Source organism: Elaeis guineensis, chromosome 2 (assembly GCF_000442705.2).
Source record: "Elaeis guineensis isolate ETL-2024a chromosome 2, EG11, whole genome shotgun sequence".
NCBI classification, from domain to species: domain Eukaryota; kingdom Viridiplantae; phylum Streptophyta; class Magnoliopsida; order Arecales; family Arecaceae; genus Elaeis; species Elaeis guineensis.
This window is the reverse complement of record NC_025994.2, coordinates 84,662,526-84,677,436: the sequence shown is the minus strand read 5'-3', so window position 1 is coordinate 84,677,436 and position 14,911 is coordinate 84,662,526. Positions and strand designations below refer to the sequence as shown.

At 39.0% G+C, this 14,911-nt stretch overlaps 2 protein-coding genes across 2 annotated transcripts; one reads left to right on the top strand and one right to left on the bottom strand.

Annotated features, from left to right (window-relative positions):
- The first annotated feature begins 399 nt into the window (after positions 1–399).
- LOC105055850 (auxin-induced protein 22D) lies at positions 400–1,808 on the top strand. Its single transcript, XM_010937859.4, has 4 exons — positions 400–815; positions 910–1,115; positions 1,212–1,311; positions 1,397–1,808. The coding sequence occupies exons 1-4, from the start codon at positions 601–603 to the stop codon at positions 1,470–1,472; spliced, it is 597 nt and encodes a 198-aa protein (XP_010936161.2). The 5' UTR covers positions 400–600; the 3' UTR covers positions 1,473–1,808.
- Positions 1,809–4,038: 2,230 nt separating this feature from the next.
- Positions 4,039–12,485, bottom strand: LOC105055843 (protein OSB1, mitochondrial). Its single transcript, XM_010937847.4, has 5 exons — positions 12,070–12,485; positions 11,775–11,913; positions 11,588–11,672; positions 5,536–5,642; positions 4,039–4,613 (listed from the first exon to the last, which is right to left on the bottom strand). Exons 1-5 carry the CDS (start codon positions 12,453–12,455, stop codon positions 4,419–4,421), a joined length of 912 nt encoding a protein of 303 aa, XP_010936149.2. The 5' UTR covers positions 12,456–12,485; the 3' UTR covers positions 4,039–4,418.
- Between the last annotated feature and the right edge of the window lie 2,426 nt (positions 12,486–14,911).

The window sequence follows — 14,911 nt, the reverse complement described above, 5'->3', positions numbered from 1 at the left end:
GCAGTCCAACTCCAGCCGACAATTTTTTAGCAGGTCATGTGCCACCTAATTTACATTATAGTAAAGGGCTAAAGCCGCATCGGCTCGCCCAACCACATGCCCATCCCGCGGGTCCCACGAGCCGCGGGCCCGTCCCCCCCCACATGGGCTGCCACCCGATCGGACGGCCCCGGCGCGCCCGCGAGTGCCATCAAAGGAATCTCCGCTGTCCGATCCGGACCGGGGCTCCAAAATGGTCGGCCGGCCCTGCCCGGGAATAGACCGGCACGGCCCTCGTGGGTGCGCCCCATCCCTCCGACCGGCCCAGTTGTCCATGCCCCCATCTCCATGCATTTGTGTGTGTGAGAGAGAGACGGAGAGCCTGGAGACCCTGCCTCCCTTCCCCAACTATTGCTTTCCTCAAGGCTATAAGACACCAACCCCTTCACCACCTTCATACCAAACACACAAACCTTCATCTTTTCTCATCACCTCTACATCCTCCTTAGCCCGAAAACCTGCCGGAAAGTCTTCGATTGCCGCAGCTAGATCACATCCCTCCCTTTACGGTCATACTTTGTTGAGTGGGTACTTTTGGAATTGAGCTAGAAGGAGGAGGAAATGGAAGGTGGAGCGACCTATGTTAGTGATCTTGGTAACCTCAAGGCGACCGAGCTAAGGCTCGGCTTGCCGGGGACCGATGCACCTGAGAAACCAACACCGGAGAACCCAAGAGGTAGCAAACGGGCACTGCTGGAGGCCAATGAGGAGTTCCGGGGCAAAAGCAAGTCCCCAGAGGCTGACCCAAATGGCCAAGAAGCTGCGCCAATGGCTAAGTAAGTTTTGAATCATGGTTATGAGAATATTGGGGTGTAATATAAGCTTGTTTGGGTTTAACTTTGATGAGTATGTGTTAATATGTATTGGCAGGGCACAAGTTGTTGGATGGCCACCAATTCGATCATATAGGAAGAACAGCTTCCAAGCAAGGAAGGCAGAGGCAGAGGGTGCTGGGCTGTTGGTGAAAGTTAGCATGGATGGAGCTCCTTACTTGAGAAAGATTGATCTCAAGGTGTACAAGGGTTACAAGGAACTTGGAGAGGCCTTAGAGAACCTGTTCAAATGCTTTTCTCTAGGTAAGGAGCATGAAACTGAGAACATAATCACTTAATAATTAAGAGCACAACAGGATACGAAGGATGATCATAAAGAATCTTCTTAATCCCTTCCAGGCGAGCTTTCAGGGATGGAAGGCTGCAATGGATCAGAGTATGCCATCACCTATGAAGACAAAGATGGTGACTGGATGTTGGTTGGAGATGTACCATGGGAGTAAGTATCTCATCATAATATTATACATGGGAAAGTTGTCCTTCAATTAGCTAATAAGCTTCTCCTCTCCCTGCTTAATTTGCAGGATGTTCATCTCCTCTTGCAAAAGGCTGAGAATAATGACTGGATCTGAAGCAAGAGGCATGCGATCAAGTCCATGACACCTCTCCTACTTGCAAAGAAGAAATGAACAGATGGATACCATGCATGCAAGGAGAGAAGTACGCAGACTTCTTATTCGCTTGGGTTCTCCAAGTTCATGAGAGTTTGTAAAGAAGAAGAGGCGATCATCTTATCATTCCCCAACTCACAAAATCAAAAAAAGAACAAAAGAAAAAGAACATGATAGCAAAATATCAAGTGGACATTTCTTTGGGATTATTCATCTTGTATTACTTTCTTTTTTCGTTATCTCATATTATTTTCATTCCACGTCAAGACTGCACATGTAGAGAAGAAGGCCATGCTTTCCTGCAATTGTACAAAGAAAATTTACTTGTTTTTGTCATCTTTGTAGAAACTAGCACGTAATACTAGAGATCTAAGATCAAAGGAATATTCTGAACTGGCTATGCAAGGTATCATGGTTTGAAAACTCCAAGTGGTAAAAAGAAAGAAAAAAAAAAAGCAGCCATGCTGGTGATATCTATCTTATAAAACTATATATGATGCCTGCAAGGTTTCCCTTTTTTTTTTCAATTTAAAAAAGGAGATCTTTTAAAATATATTGATTCAAAAACTGTATCCTTTTCGGATGATGTGCGATGACGCTAGTTAAGGAATCAACTATTTGACCCAATAGCCAATTGCGTAACAAACTGAAACTCCTTAATTTTTAAGATACTAAGATTGCAACTATGTGTGGATGCATGGTATGGTAAACAAAGAGAAAAGATAAGCTGCAACATTAGAACCCGATGTCAGAGTCAACAAAAGAAGTCACTGCTCGCTGAGTTGTATTCCAATGTTGAATTGGAATAGATAAATACTGTGATTTGCCCAAATAGATAAATATTGTGCCACTGAAACTTGCGTAGGCTGACAAGATCTAAAGGTAGTCCAAATTCCATGAATGGAAGCAAAAGAATAAATTTTCCGACAAGAGGCATGTGATGCACAAGAATGGGATAGAGGAGCATCCAATGTTGGTAGAATTCACCACCTTCTCATGGATGCATGGTTGTTGGATTCAATAATGGATGTGAAAATGAGGATATTCTCCAGAATTAAGATGGGGGACCATCTTACATCCATGAAATAGGTGACACGGATGTACTGGGGAGATACATGTGGGCCACCATTGCCCAATTAGGTGTCATTCTTTCATGATTAATGGATGGTAAGCTTGTGTAAGATGTGGTAGTATGAATAATATGACAATACACATTAATTTCTTGAAGGAGTTGCATTCTGTTAGTCATCCAACATCTCTAATGTGAATTGATGCAACATGCATGCTAGCCGCATGCAAAAACAAACGGATTATCATGATTCAGAGAACTAATTAATGACCTTGAACACAGCACAAATCATCAATTGGGTTTTTGTTCTCTCTCTCTCTCTCTCTCTCTTCACAAATCATTTAGAGAAAGATTGTGTTTGGAGTGAAAGGAAGGATCATATACAAACGAGCAAAAGAAAGAGAAACCCACATAACTCCATGTATAAAATTCGAAAGATCATGTTCACTTGAACATGCTTAATATAGGATTGTTAAGTTTTGATTGAATTGTTATAAATTTGACATGACATCACAGATGCAACAATAATCTTCTCGTCCATCATAGCCTCCTGTGTTGTTTTGTAGCTTTATGGTTGTAGTTTGTTAAGTCCAACCATTTTTTTGGCTGCTTAGTGGAAACGAGGGAGAGCCTACTATATAATTATGTGTAATTCATATAACCTTCACTCACCAAAACAAATGTCCCCAGATTGTAAAAACACCAGTGAAATAGTAACTAAAATATTATTGGAAAAGTCGTTTGGTGCAATAAATCCAAGGAATATGAAGATGGATACATTACGCGGGCTTGATAGCTGTTGATCTACTAACAATTTGAAGAAAATATTCATATAAAATGCAGATAAAAGGAACTAAAAGACGAAAAAAAAAAGACCTCAATACACGTTATGCAGCAGAGTAGAAACTTGAAGCAAACTTCTGCTTCCGAGCTCATATCTGTTAATGACGCACAGTGGAATTTTGCCTCATGAAAATAAAACTCTTATGACTCCCAATCAATGACCATGTAACATGTTACCAACCTTCCATCTTTCCAATTCCTCATCTCTCAGGGAGCTCTCTGATCTTGTCCCAAGCTCCCGATACTTACACCTCTACAAGCAGCATAACACACTCAGCAACTGCTGTGCGATAACTAATAACTCCCCAGCTGATAAGCCCTAGCTATTTAAGCAGTTGGTTATAACAGCAGGCATATTGAGTATAATAGATCCACGTAAATAGCAGAATATATAGCATACATAATTAACCTTCAAAATCAAATAGGCATAAAAAAATCAGATGGGAGACTCTAAAACAAAGGAAATCCAATTTGAGGTAACAACCATGCACCAACCATACGCCCAGTTGCAACTAGTCCAGGAACTCTTTCTTCTGGAAATGTTTCCCGCTCTGTTACTCACTGGGATCTTATGACTTCCACAAGATTATCACCATAAACATTAAGAAGTGTTCTTTACAGAATTATCTCACCGTGATATGAATTGACAAAAAATGTAACAGTTAATTTCAATTGCAGAATTCAATGCTCCTTGAAGATATGATACAACTGCTTTTCTGCTGATAACCAAGTAAATGATGACCCCATCGTGTGCAAGACCACAAGGATTACTCGCAAGATCGCCCCGATTTGAAACATGAACAATGTTGTTAATACATAATAAAGGTTGACGATTGTGCTACCAAGTGATATAGACTCTTGAACCCATATCCGGGAAAGGTAAAATTCATCAAGTAGCCTACAACCAATAGGCTGGTCTAAGGTATACATCTCTGAGCATAATTTGCCAAGCGGACATTGATAAGTCGAAACAAAATTGTCATTTGGCATAGCTATTGGGACCCCCAACGTAATCAAGCACAACTAAAATGGTGCCAGGCCCAAATCATCATCGTACATAACAGAAATAGTAGAACTTGTCCCATCAGCTTGGAGAGAGTCCTTTCTTGAGTCCAGAATAGCCAATTGAGACTTCACCCATGGTGGGTTGTACTTTGCTTCAATCCATAGAGCCTCGCCAGTGTCCTTGTGCTTGAAATCTGGATATTTAGGGCTTTTCTGTAAAAATTGTATTTCACTTCCACATCAGATAATTTAACAAGGCCGGTTTTTGCAAAGGATAGTTATAGATGCTCCAAAAGACAAAAAATAAAAACAATTTTCCTGTGAATAATATTTTCCTCATAATTATATGTATAGAGGAAACCTTTAATGCTCCCAAGTAGAAAAGCTAGACTGAGAAGGGAGTGGATACCCACTAGAGCTTTGACCGACTAATAAGACACTACTGGAATGCATGGTGGGACATCCAAGTTGATTATCCATATTCTCTGCATTTTACGTATCTTACAGTGCAACTCATCTCAACTTAACTCAAATAAGCCTCAATCCCAGAGTGGTTAGGGTCGGACATGAATCCTTTTCCTCCCTATCTAATAGTACATGTATGCCAAAATTCAACTGGTGCGAATAGTTTTTAGAACTAAGAAAATTTTGGCATGTTGAAAAACTGTTAGCATAGCAATCACCTGATGCAAAAGTAATGAGTATAAGAAACAATTCATTTTCTTTTTAAAAGCAATCTGGACAATGACACCTAGCATTGGGCCTTCAATTACACGGTAAAGACTGCCAAGTTTCATATCAGGGTCCAGATGAATAGGGACTGAAAAGAGAGAATCTTAGCATGAAGAAGAATCAAGTATGAAACATAGTTTTGAGTAACCGACTACTTCCAGGTCATCATACCCCTATGTATGTGCATCTGCAAATGCATACAGATGACGCAAGCATTGGCTAGTTGTAGATAAACCCTTTTACAAGTGTATGCTGCATAAATGTCAATGGATCTAACATGTGCATGAGTATTCATTTTGCTTTGAGATATATCATATGCATATGAGACATAGCACATATTCATAGCATATATGGCAATACATGAGCCGATGTGCATACAGTAGCTTAAAATAAAAGAGCTTACCTTATTTTTCCTGTTATCCCACCAATCAATTGGATTAGCAAAGAATGCTTGCCATAGCTCTTCAATTGAAGCAGAAGAATTACTCACATAATTCCCAAGCTTTGCACCTTCAACACCACAAAAACAAAGAGTAAAGTACACATAACCACCAAGCCTTACCTCATCTTTATGCAGTCAGTTTCAAGGCATGAACCAAGTATGAGGAGGTATTACTACCTATATTACAGGCGAAATGGTATCTGAAAACCTGGCAGGTTGAACTGATTATTTTCTAATAATCCGGTTATATATCCAATTTAAGTTTCAGATAATCTTATCAGACCAAAGTTGGATTCCATATATAGGATGCAAATTCTTGCCATCGAACTTGGATCTAGCTATATTCAAATCTGATAGACCAATAGTCCGAATATATAAATACATACTATATATGTAATACATAAAGATATAGGAATATAAAGAGAATCAACTATATGACTTAAATTGATTCTTTTTCTCCGCATTTAGATTTGTACTTTTTTCCTCATGCATGCTCTCCTTAACTATTGTCCATTGCCATTTCAGGTCCCGAATCCTAGCTAACACTTACATCTCAGTTTCATTTAAATCAGATAAATCTTTTCATAAACCAATAAATAATATTTTCAAGTCATAACTTTATTAAATAATATCTTCGTCTAAGTGGTAGAAAACTACGAAAAAGTAATAGCACAAATAAATATAAGATAAAATCATGCGCTGAATTGAACACCAAAAAACTCGAATCCAACTGTTAATTGAGTTTGTATTCAAGTTCGGAGCTTATGCATTTTGATTGATGTGAACCCAAACCCAAACCTTATTTCCTTTATTTAGGATGCTGATGTAGCATGGATCTAACCCATTTACAGCCCTAAATCTGATGCCAACCATCCATGAATTGTTGCCATATTCCTGGTCTGAGAAACATAAAAGGTTGTTTGTTATGTACCTAATTAAAGGGCATGTCAGGCATCTTGCTTTCAGCCAATGAGCTTAACCACTAGACACTACTCCGACACAAGATAAGGCCTACCATAAAATCTAATGAGATCAGGACCATAGAGTATGCCACCTTAATATTGACATTATTTGCATAGTCAAGTTTATGCAGCCATAGAGCAATTCTTTGGGGCACATCAGACCTGTATTTGCAGGACCAAGAAGATAAAATCCAACAAATTTTTTCCATTTTGTGAAATTTCGAGTCCAAATGCATGGAACTCCTTTTGTATGGGGCATCCTCTCCCAATGACTACTCAAGAAACATTGTTAATTATCTCTTACGCTCATGCTGAATAGGACCTCCAATTAAAAGATTAGAACCTTCCCCAAAAAAAAAACATAGAAAAAGAAAATAATGATATAAAGATAGAAATATTTATGTATAATTTCATTCATAAATTGTTACAAAATGGTTCACATCATTACATGATCAAGTGGAAATCTTTTAAAATAAAATTGCAATCAGAAGATTAACCATAGCTGTAACTTTTAACTTCATGTCAAGTCTTTTTCCTTCTGCTGATCATGCATCTCTCGAGTTTTTTGCACATCGAGCACTTATGATGAGCATCTCTCTTTACTTCTTCACAAGAAGCACCTCCGTGGCCATCTTTGTTTCTTCAAATTTCATGTACATATCCCTTAGCAGGTTTGCCCTCCCCCCAAAGGATAGAGGCGCAGATAATATCTATCTTATTTTAATTTGAGATGATGAGATATACCTATTTAAGATGGTATTACACATCTGGTCAATAAAGTAGGCTGAAGATTAAAGAGGCAATCAATTAAGAAACATGTCTTGTTTTAAGAACCCGATTTACCTAGGGTTGCAATTAAGCCGAGTCGAGTAGCCAGAAGCTTGAGCTTGACTCAATTCAAAAATACTCGAATCTGAAACTTGACTTAAGTTCGATCAAGCCTTAATATCCCAAACTCAAACTCAGGTTGATAAAAAAAGACAGCACTCGAGATCGACTTGACTCAACTCAAATATCAACCGAGCCATACTCGAGCTCGAGTTCAAGTTCAAATTCGAGCCTTAACCTACTAATAATATATATTATAAATAAAAATAGTATTATAAAAATATATATGAACTCAAATAGGCTCACGAGCTTTTAAGTCGAATATCTTGCTACTTGAGTTTGACTTCAAAAATTATTCGAGACACTCAAGCTATCGAGTTGAATAATAACCAAATTGAGTAGAGCTTGAGTAGCTCGCGAATAGCTTGACTTGTTTGTATCTCTAGATTTACCTCAAAAGAGTGCACTTATCACAAAAAAAGGTATCTTATTTTATTATAATTTTTTTTTACATAGATGAAACATTTGAGTCATGTATCCTCTAGAGGGCAACACCAATTTGTGTTCCTAAAGGTGCCCATCCAATATTTATTGATATTTAAAGAAAAAACCCATTTAAGTTCCTTAGAAGAGTGGTCAATTGAGGCATAGAAATCCCTAAAGGTGGGGCCAGGTCTAAGCCAAAATCTATATGAAGTAGGCATGTTAAATGAGGTGAAAACAAGGTTCGGAAGTCAATATTGGGCATTATAGAAGCTAGCTATTGGTTTGGTATGGTAATGAGATGCATCATACCGACCAAATGCATATCGAAACCAGAGGGAGGGAGACAGAAAGAGAAGGCAAGAAGGGGAGGGAGAGAGGTAGAGAGAGGGAGAAGAGGAAAGCGGGAGAGGGAGAGAGAGGACGAGAGGGGTACTTGGCATCATTTCTTATCATTGGTGTTGTTGTCATCATTAATAATGGTAGCAGCAAAAAATTGAAACCCTAGAGGCAAGGGTCTCAACCTTGCAAATGATCACGAGTGAGAGGCTCATGTGAAGTCGACACGATCGAGTAAGAACCAAGATGGGGGCTTTAAAGATAACTGGGTTGAATCAACCCTTAAACCGAGTCAAACCACTTAGAACTGAATGGAACCGGGTGATTCCACTTGGTTCAGAGTGTTCAAGCCAATTTGAATCAAGTCCCAGCCAAACTATTGAATCCACCTGGTCCTGTACCGGTTGGTTCAATTAGACCTCAAAATGGGTGGTTCGGTAGACATTGGGTGACACTAATTTGAGGCAAAGAATTTCAGATAAAGCCTATTTGAGGCCAAATTTGAGATGGAGGCTTGTTTTTTAAAGTTGAATTATTTATGATATGACAACTTGAGATGTATCACCTGACCGAGGCACTCTAAATAAATTATATCTCATTAAATATTCCCACAATCAGATTAGTGCATACTTATCGAATGTTGTTCCAATCAGTATTTTATTTTTTTATGCTCCCCAAATTAAGAGATAATTCATTGTACTAATTCTTACATATAATAGGATTTATCTTAGCTGCTTTCCCATCTCAGCTTACTTCCCAACATTTATCGGCTTGACTTGTACATAAATTCAAACACCAATTTGAAACCCTTTTAGACCCATGTCTCTTCATCACTCCATGACCACAATGGACTTTTCTTTTCTTGCCCCATTAAAACTTCACGTGCACCACTACAAAACTTAACAGCACTTCTTCCGTGACATCATAAGGCTGTATCTTCAACATAACAAAAACTCTGCATGAGATATTCTCTCTTGAAGAGTAGCAACTCCAATTCTAAACAGGTCCTGCTTTGCTATTTGCTGGCTTCTTCCCTCAAGACCAAGGCAGCAAGTTTCAATCTCCAATATACTGGCTACTTTCTCTGATGGAAGCACTCAGCAACAACGAAAACAATTGATGCTGATTTCTTCATGGCAACACAGGTGTAGGTGCTGCGAGGTTTGTCCATCCAAGCTTCTGTTTACTACTTTTTCTTTGCAGGTGTTTGCATGTTAAACACCCAATACCTATTATTTATTTTTTGTCGCTTGATTTGAAATTGGATATCAACTCTTTGTTGAGAGCTTTTCTTGAGATATCCTTTTTCTTCAAGGTATGTGTTTTCTTTTGATGCTTGGCACTATTCTGTTCTCTAAACCTGAATTGTAGTTATATGCATGATAAGTGTTAGTAGTTATGCCTAAAGGCCATCCTTCGTTTCTCTTTGTTATCACTTGCTTGGATGTGTAGACATAGGTTCTGAATTCGCAAAGATTTTTTTCATCATGATATGAAATTTCATGGTTTATTTAATTCTTGATCATAAAGTTGGGATTCAAAAGCCCTACTTTTGAAATTGGGACTTGGGCATGGACCTTAGCTCTCAGATTTAAAATACTGGATTCCATGCTTACGAAGCAATTAAGGCTATGTTTGGTACACTGAAATGGAATGGAATCACCATTCCATCATTTGATTCTGATTCCACTGTTTGGTAGAGCTTCGTGGGTTGGAATGCCCATTCCTAAGGGATGAAAATCTAATCCATGGAATAAAAATCCATTCCATTGAGGAACCAAAGGAATGGTATTCCATTCCACATAATCATTTTTTTCCTAAAATACCCTCCCTCCGCCCCCCCGCCCCCTCTTCCTCTCGTGATCATGCCGCGCCCCCCCTCCCTCGAGGTCTTCCCCCCTCCCCCCTGGTGCTCGTGCCACCGGCCCCCCACCGGAACCTCATGCCGCGCCCCCCCTCACCCCCCTGGTGGTCTGCCCCCCCCCCCTCTCGAGCGCTCGTGCCACACCCGCCCCCTGGCAGTCTTCCCTCCTCTCACCAGCAGTCGTGCCGCCCCCTCCCGAACCCCCACGCCACGCCCCCCCACCCCTCCCTCTATCGGTCTTCGCTTCCCTCTCCCCCTCTCATGCCTCCACCTTAGGTGGTGCCCGCGGCTTCCCGTGCCACCACCCCCGCCGCCAATGGCTTCTCCGCGCCACACCTCTCACCGCCATTCCCTTCCGCTCATCCTCCAAACAAAGGAATGGGAATGCTGATTCCATTCCATTCCTTACCTCATTCCATTCCTGACTAATTCCATTCCAGCGTACCAAACGTGACCTAAGTGTTATTATATTTATTCCAGCTTGATAAAATTTTATATTAAAGTGACAGAGCTCCGTGCAAAGTATCCAACTGTGTTATGTCATCACTTGGCATGAAGGATCATGATGAGTGATCCAAAACAACCTTTATGGAAATGTCATCACTCAGCATGAAGGATCCCTAGTCATGCCAAGTGATGCTAAAAGTTTGATCACTCATCATGGTTCAAGGATCTTCCATTTGTCTTAAGTCTGAAAATAATAGATCAACTCACACTGACTAGACTTGAGGCAGAGGATTGTTTGGCTTACTTTGTGTCTTGTTTTCTAAGCTGAATTGTACATATACACATACATATATGCATGCATGCATACACATATGTTAATGAGATACTGTCAGACAGTGCCAATATAACAGCTGATATTTTAATCATTCTATTCTTTCTCCGACTATCTTAGAATGGGTTTATTAATGACTAGATACTAAAATCAGCGATAGCAGTGGTTAACCTTGAACTTACAACATCAAAAATTATTTTAGTATCTCAATCATTATATATCAACTCATCTAGGCACTGCTCACTTAACAAGATGAGATATCAGTCAACTAAAACCTTGTTTCTTGGCACAAGGAATCCACACGATTTTGAGATTTTACCAGCTACATCCATACATGCATGAACCAATATATGTCAATGAGAAACCATCCGATACTATGTCAATATATCAGCTGATATTCTAATCATTCTAGTCTTTATTCTACCATCTTAGAATGGGTTAATTAATGATTAGATACTAACATCAATGATAGCCATGGTTAACTTTGAAGTTACAACATCAAAAATTATTTCAGTATCTCAATCGTTAAACAATCAGTCAAGATCTCAAATTTATTGGTTATTTTACTATTTAATTAGCCTTTTATTTTAGCCAAGGTAAACTAATAAATTGCTTCATCTAGGTACCGCTCACTTAACAAGATGAGATATCAGTCATAAAAAAACCTTGTTACTCGGCATAAGGAACCCACATGAATTTTAGAATTTACCAGCGCTACTGCTCTTTTGGGTTATCTTTAAGAAAAAATATTATGAGTACCTGACACCCCTGAGTTTGCCACTGGTTCATACAACAATACTGGCGGGAAGCTTCTCTCAATAAAATTCAGCTGCTGAACCACCACCTGCCAGGAGACAAGCCCCATTTTAGAAGCGTAGAATCCACTATCAACTAAACAAGAACATGCACTGACTGGAAGAAACTAAAGAAGGAATCAGAACAGAACCTTGTAATAAACCTGCTGATTCTCGTCGTCTCTTTCGACGACATCCGACACGAGCCGTCCAGAAACATAAACCTGGTGACCCTTCTCCACATGCTGAAAGGCTACATGAGCCAGCTCATCCCAGAACGTAAGATTGATCCTGAAGCACAACCCAACACATAAATCAACAATTCCATAAGACTACTGTCGAAAGCCTGGACTGCGGCCTCGCGAACCCCAAAAAAATGCAATTTTGGTTGCTTGGCCGCGATAGACGGAGACAATGGTGGAAGAAAGCGAGGTCGCTGGGGTCTACCAGCTGGTCTCCGAGGCGGATTTCTTGACGCCGAGGCGGGTCCAAGCAACAACCTTTCCGCTGCTAAGATGCTTGATTTGGATGGGCGCCCCTATGATTCCGATCAGACGGACGGAATTGGCGAGCTCCTTCCTCCAGGGGATCTCTTGGGGCCTTGGGTGGACCACCCGCGCGTGCTCGTAGTCCGCATTGCTGCTGCTCGAGCATCGGATGGGGAACAAAGAAGAAGGGCCGCGGAACCCTGGAGAGATGGAGAACTTCCCTCTACGAGGCGAAGAGAAGAGAGAGACGAAGGTTGCGTTAGGGTTAGGGTTTTGGGAGGCGGAGATGGAGAGACGGGGTTTTAGAAGTAGGTTGTCAAGATAGCAGAGGGTGGGCAGAGCCATTTCTCGCTTGTTCCGCCGTCGTTGCTGCTTTCTGACACTTGGTTTTGTAGTATCTTTAAAATTTTCCTTATTTTTTATTTTTTTTTAAATCTCTATATTTTTTTAATTAATAAATTATAAAAATAATCTTTCAATTTTAATTCAATTTTATATGTACCTTTTGTACTTTAAAAATTATTAAACTAACTCTTCTAATTCTCGATATATTTCAATATAATTTAATTATTTATTTTATTAATAAACGATGTTAGATTTTTTTTTCAATGCACCAAAGTGCTTTTTATTCGTAGATGGACTTAAAGAAAGAAGAAGATAAAAAAAAAAGATGGAGAGAAAAAAAATGAGAGGAAAATAATTGCAGATAAGGAATGAGTTAGAGGAGAAAGAGGAGGATAAGAAGGAGAAAAGAGTAGGGAGGAAGAAGAGGGAAAAAATGGGTTATCGGCAAAAAAAGATGGAGGTGGAAGGGGCCGTCGTGAAGAGGATGGCTTATGGACGGTTTAGAGGAAAAGGAGAATGAGGAGGTAAAATGGATGAGGAAAAAAAAAGAGGTGGAGGGAGCCATTATGAAGAAAGAAAAATTAATGAGGAAAAAGGAGTAGAGAAGGATTTTTTTACCGATGAGAATGGACGGATTTAAAGGGGGCCATTTCAAGGGATAGGGCTCATAGGTTAGTTTGGAAGAGAAAGAGAATAAGAAGAAAGAAGAGGAGGAGAGAGAGGCCGCCAGCAAGAAATAAGGTGAAGGAGGAGGAGAAGATGATGGGAGAAAAAAGATAAAAAAGATAAAAATAGAAGAAGATGGAAGAGGCCGCCATAAAGAGAGATAGTTTGTGGATGGCTTGGAGAAAAAAGATGAGGAGAAGAAATGCATGGGAAGGAAGGGGAGGAGAATGGGTGGAGAAAGTGAAGAAGAAAAGAGAAAAGAGGAATGGGTAAAGAAAAGAGAGGAGAAAAAAGGAGGAGAGAGAAAAAGAAGGAAGGAGAGGAGGAGAAATGGATGAGAAAGAAGAGGACAAGAAAGAAAAAAGGAAGAGGGAGAAAGAGGGATGCCGACCATGGAGGAAAGGATTAATTAGAGAGCAGGGAGGAGGAAGGAGATATATATTTTTGTAACTTAAGAAAATTTTATTAACAGAAATAGACGGTTGGATCATATTAGAACATATCAATAATTAGAAAGATCAGTTGACATTTTTTAAAGTACAGAGATATAAGTGAAATTGATTTAAAGTTGAAGGAGTGTTCCAGTAATTTATTCCTTTTTTAGGTACATTTACATTTTCTCTCTCTCTATTTTTTTTGGTTGATTGGATTGAAATAAGGAACAGAACAATAGACGGCTAGGGTGTTTTGATTGAGGGGAGTTGATGTCTGAAATCAGAGTGAAAAAATATGACTCTTATTCTAATTATTGGATTAGGAGTCCCATTTCGATTTTGATTTCGGAATAGGAATAGTCCTATCTATTTAAAACTCAATCCATATTCTTTTCTGTGAATTCAAATTTTCATTTCGATTCTGATTTAGATTCTGATTTCAATCACAAACCAAACGCGTGATGAGATTTGGCCATTCCAATTTCAGTCTATTCGGATACTCATTCCGATTTCGATTTTCATTGCAAACCAAAGGCTCCCAAAGAGGATTCTTACCGACATAATCAGCATCATAAAATGGGCTATGTTAGCTTCTTAATATATACTCCTTGTTATTTTAAAAAAATATATGAAATATTCTCTAATCTTAAAAGGTTTGCAACTAAACGTTATATACCTATAAAATATCACATTTGTATGATGTATCATTGTCAACCTTTTTTGTGTTTGTTGACTTTTCTCAATTTGCTTTCCACATTTCTGCTAGGATTAGTGCTTAAAAAATTACCACCTAAAACCGCACAAAGATCATTCTGCAGATGTTTAGCATGGTTCAAGTTTTTAACAGAGAAATCTTATTAGGATTGCTATGGAAATTGGAAAGTTGTTATATATGATGTTGGGATAGCGTTCTTAGATTTTAGCATTGTTATACTTTGAGGAGTCTAAGGGAAAATCTATTAAAGTTAGTATTTACATATGCCCTCCAAAATCCAAATTTATAATTGTTGTCATAGCAATACTGAAACTTACCTAGACAAAAAAACATAATATCCTTGACCAACTTAAACAGTTTCCTCTGCACGCATATTGGTGCCTCATCTATATGTTTTTTAAAATTTATTTCTATATAAATTTTTATAACTAGTTGTTGTAAAACCTGCCAAGATTTTCATTGACAAGATTTATTGCTGGAATCAAACTACTAAAGACCTGTCATAATGCCATCATAATCTTTTACCAATCCTCATGACTTCAATTCCATTTATCGTTTATCCATTTATCCTTCTGTCCTAAGCATGCTAAACATTGACGTACCATTTGATTTTCAATGATTTCCATTACTCCTTATTCCTA

Excerpts from the sequence above, each read along its gene's own strand:
- LOC105055843 (XM_010937847.4), bottom strand. The coding sequence starts at position 12,455 with ATGGCTCTGCCCACCCTCTGCTATCTTGACAACCTACTTCTAAAACCC. Across the intron at positions 11,914-12,069 it reads TCCGCCTCGGAGACCAGCTG|GATCAATCTTACGTTCTGGG; the intron begins GTAGACCCCAGC and ends GTTGTGCTTCAG. Across the intron at positions 4,614-5,535 it reads GGGATAACAGGAAAAATAAG|AAAAGCCCTAAATATCCAGA; the intron begins GTAAGCTCTTTT and ends CAATTTTTACAG.
- LOC105055850 (XM_010937859.4), top strand. The coding sequence starts at position 601 with ATGGAAGGTGGAGCGACCTATGTTAGTGATCTTGGTAACCTCAAGGCG. Across the intron at positions 816-909 it reads GAAGCTGCGCCAATGGCTAA|GGCACAAGTTGTTGGATGGC; the intron begins GTAAGTTTTGAA and ends ATGTATTGGCAG. Across the intron at positions 1,116-1,211 it reads GTTCAAATGCTTTTCTCTAG|GCGAGCTTTCAGGGATGGAA; the intron begins GTAAGGAGCATG and ends AATCCCTTCCAG.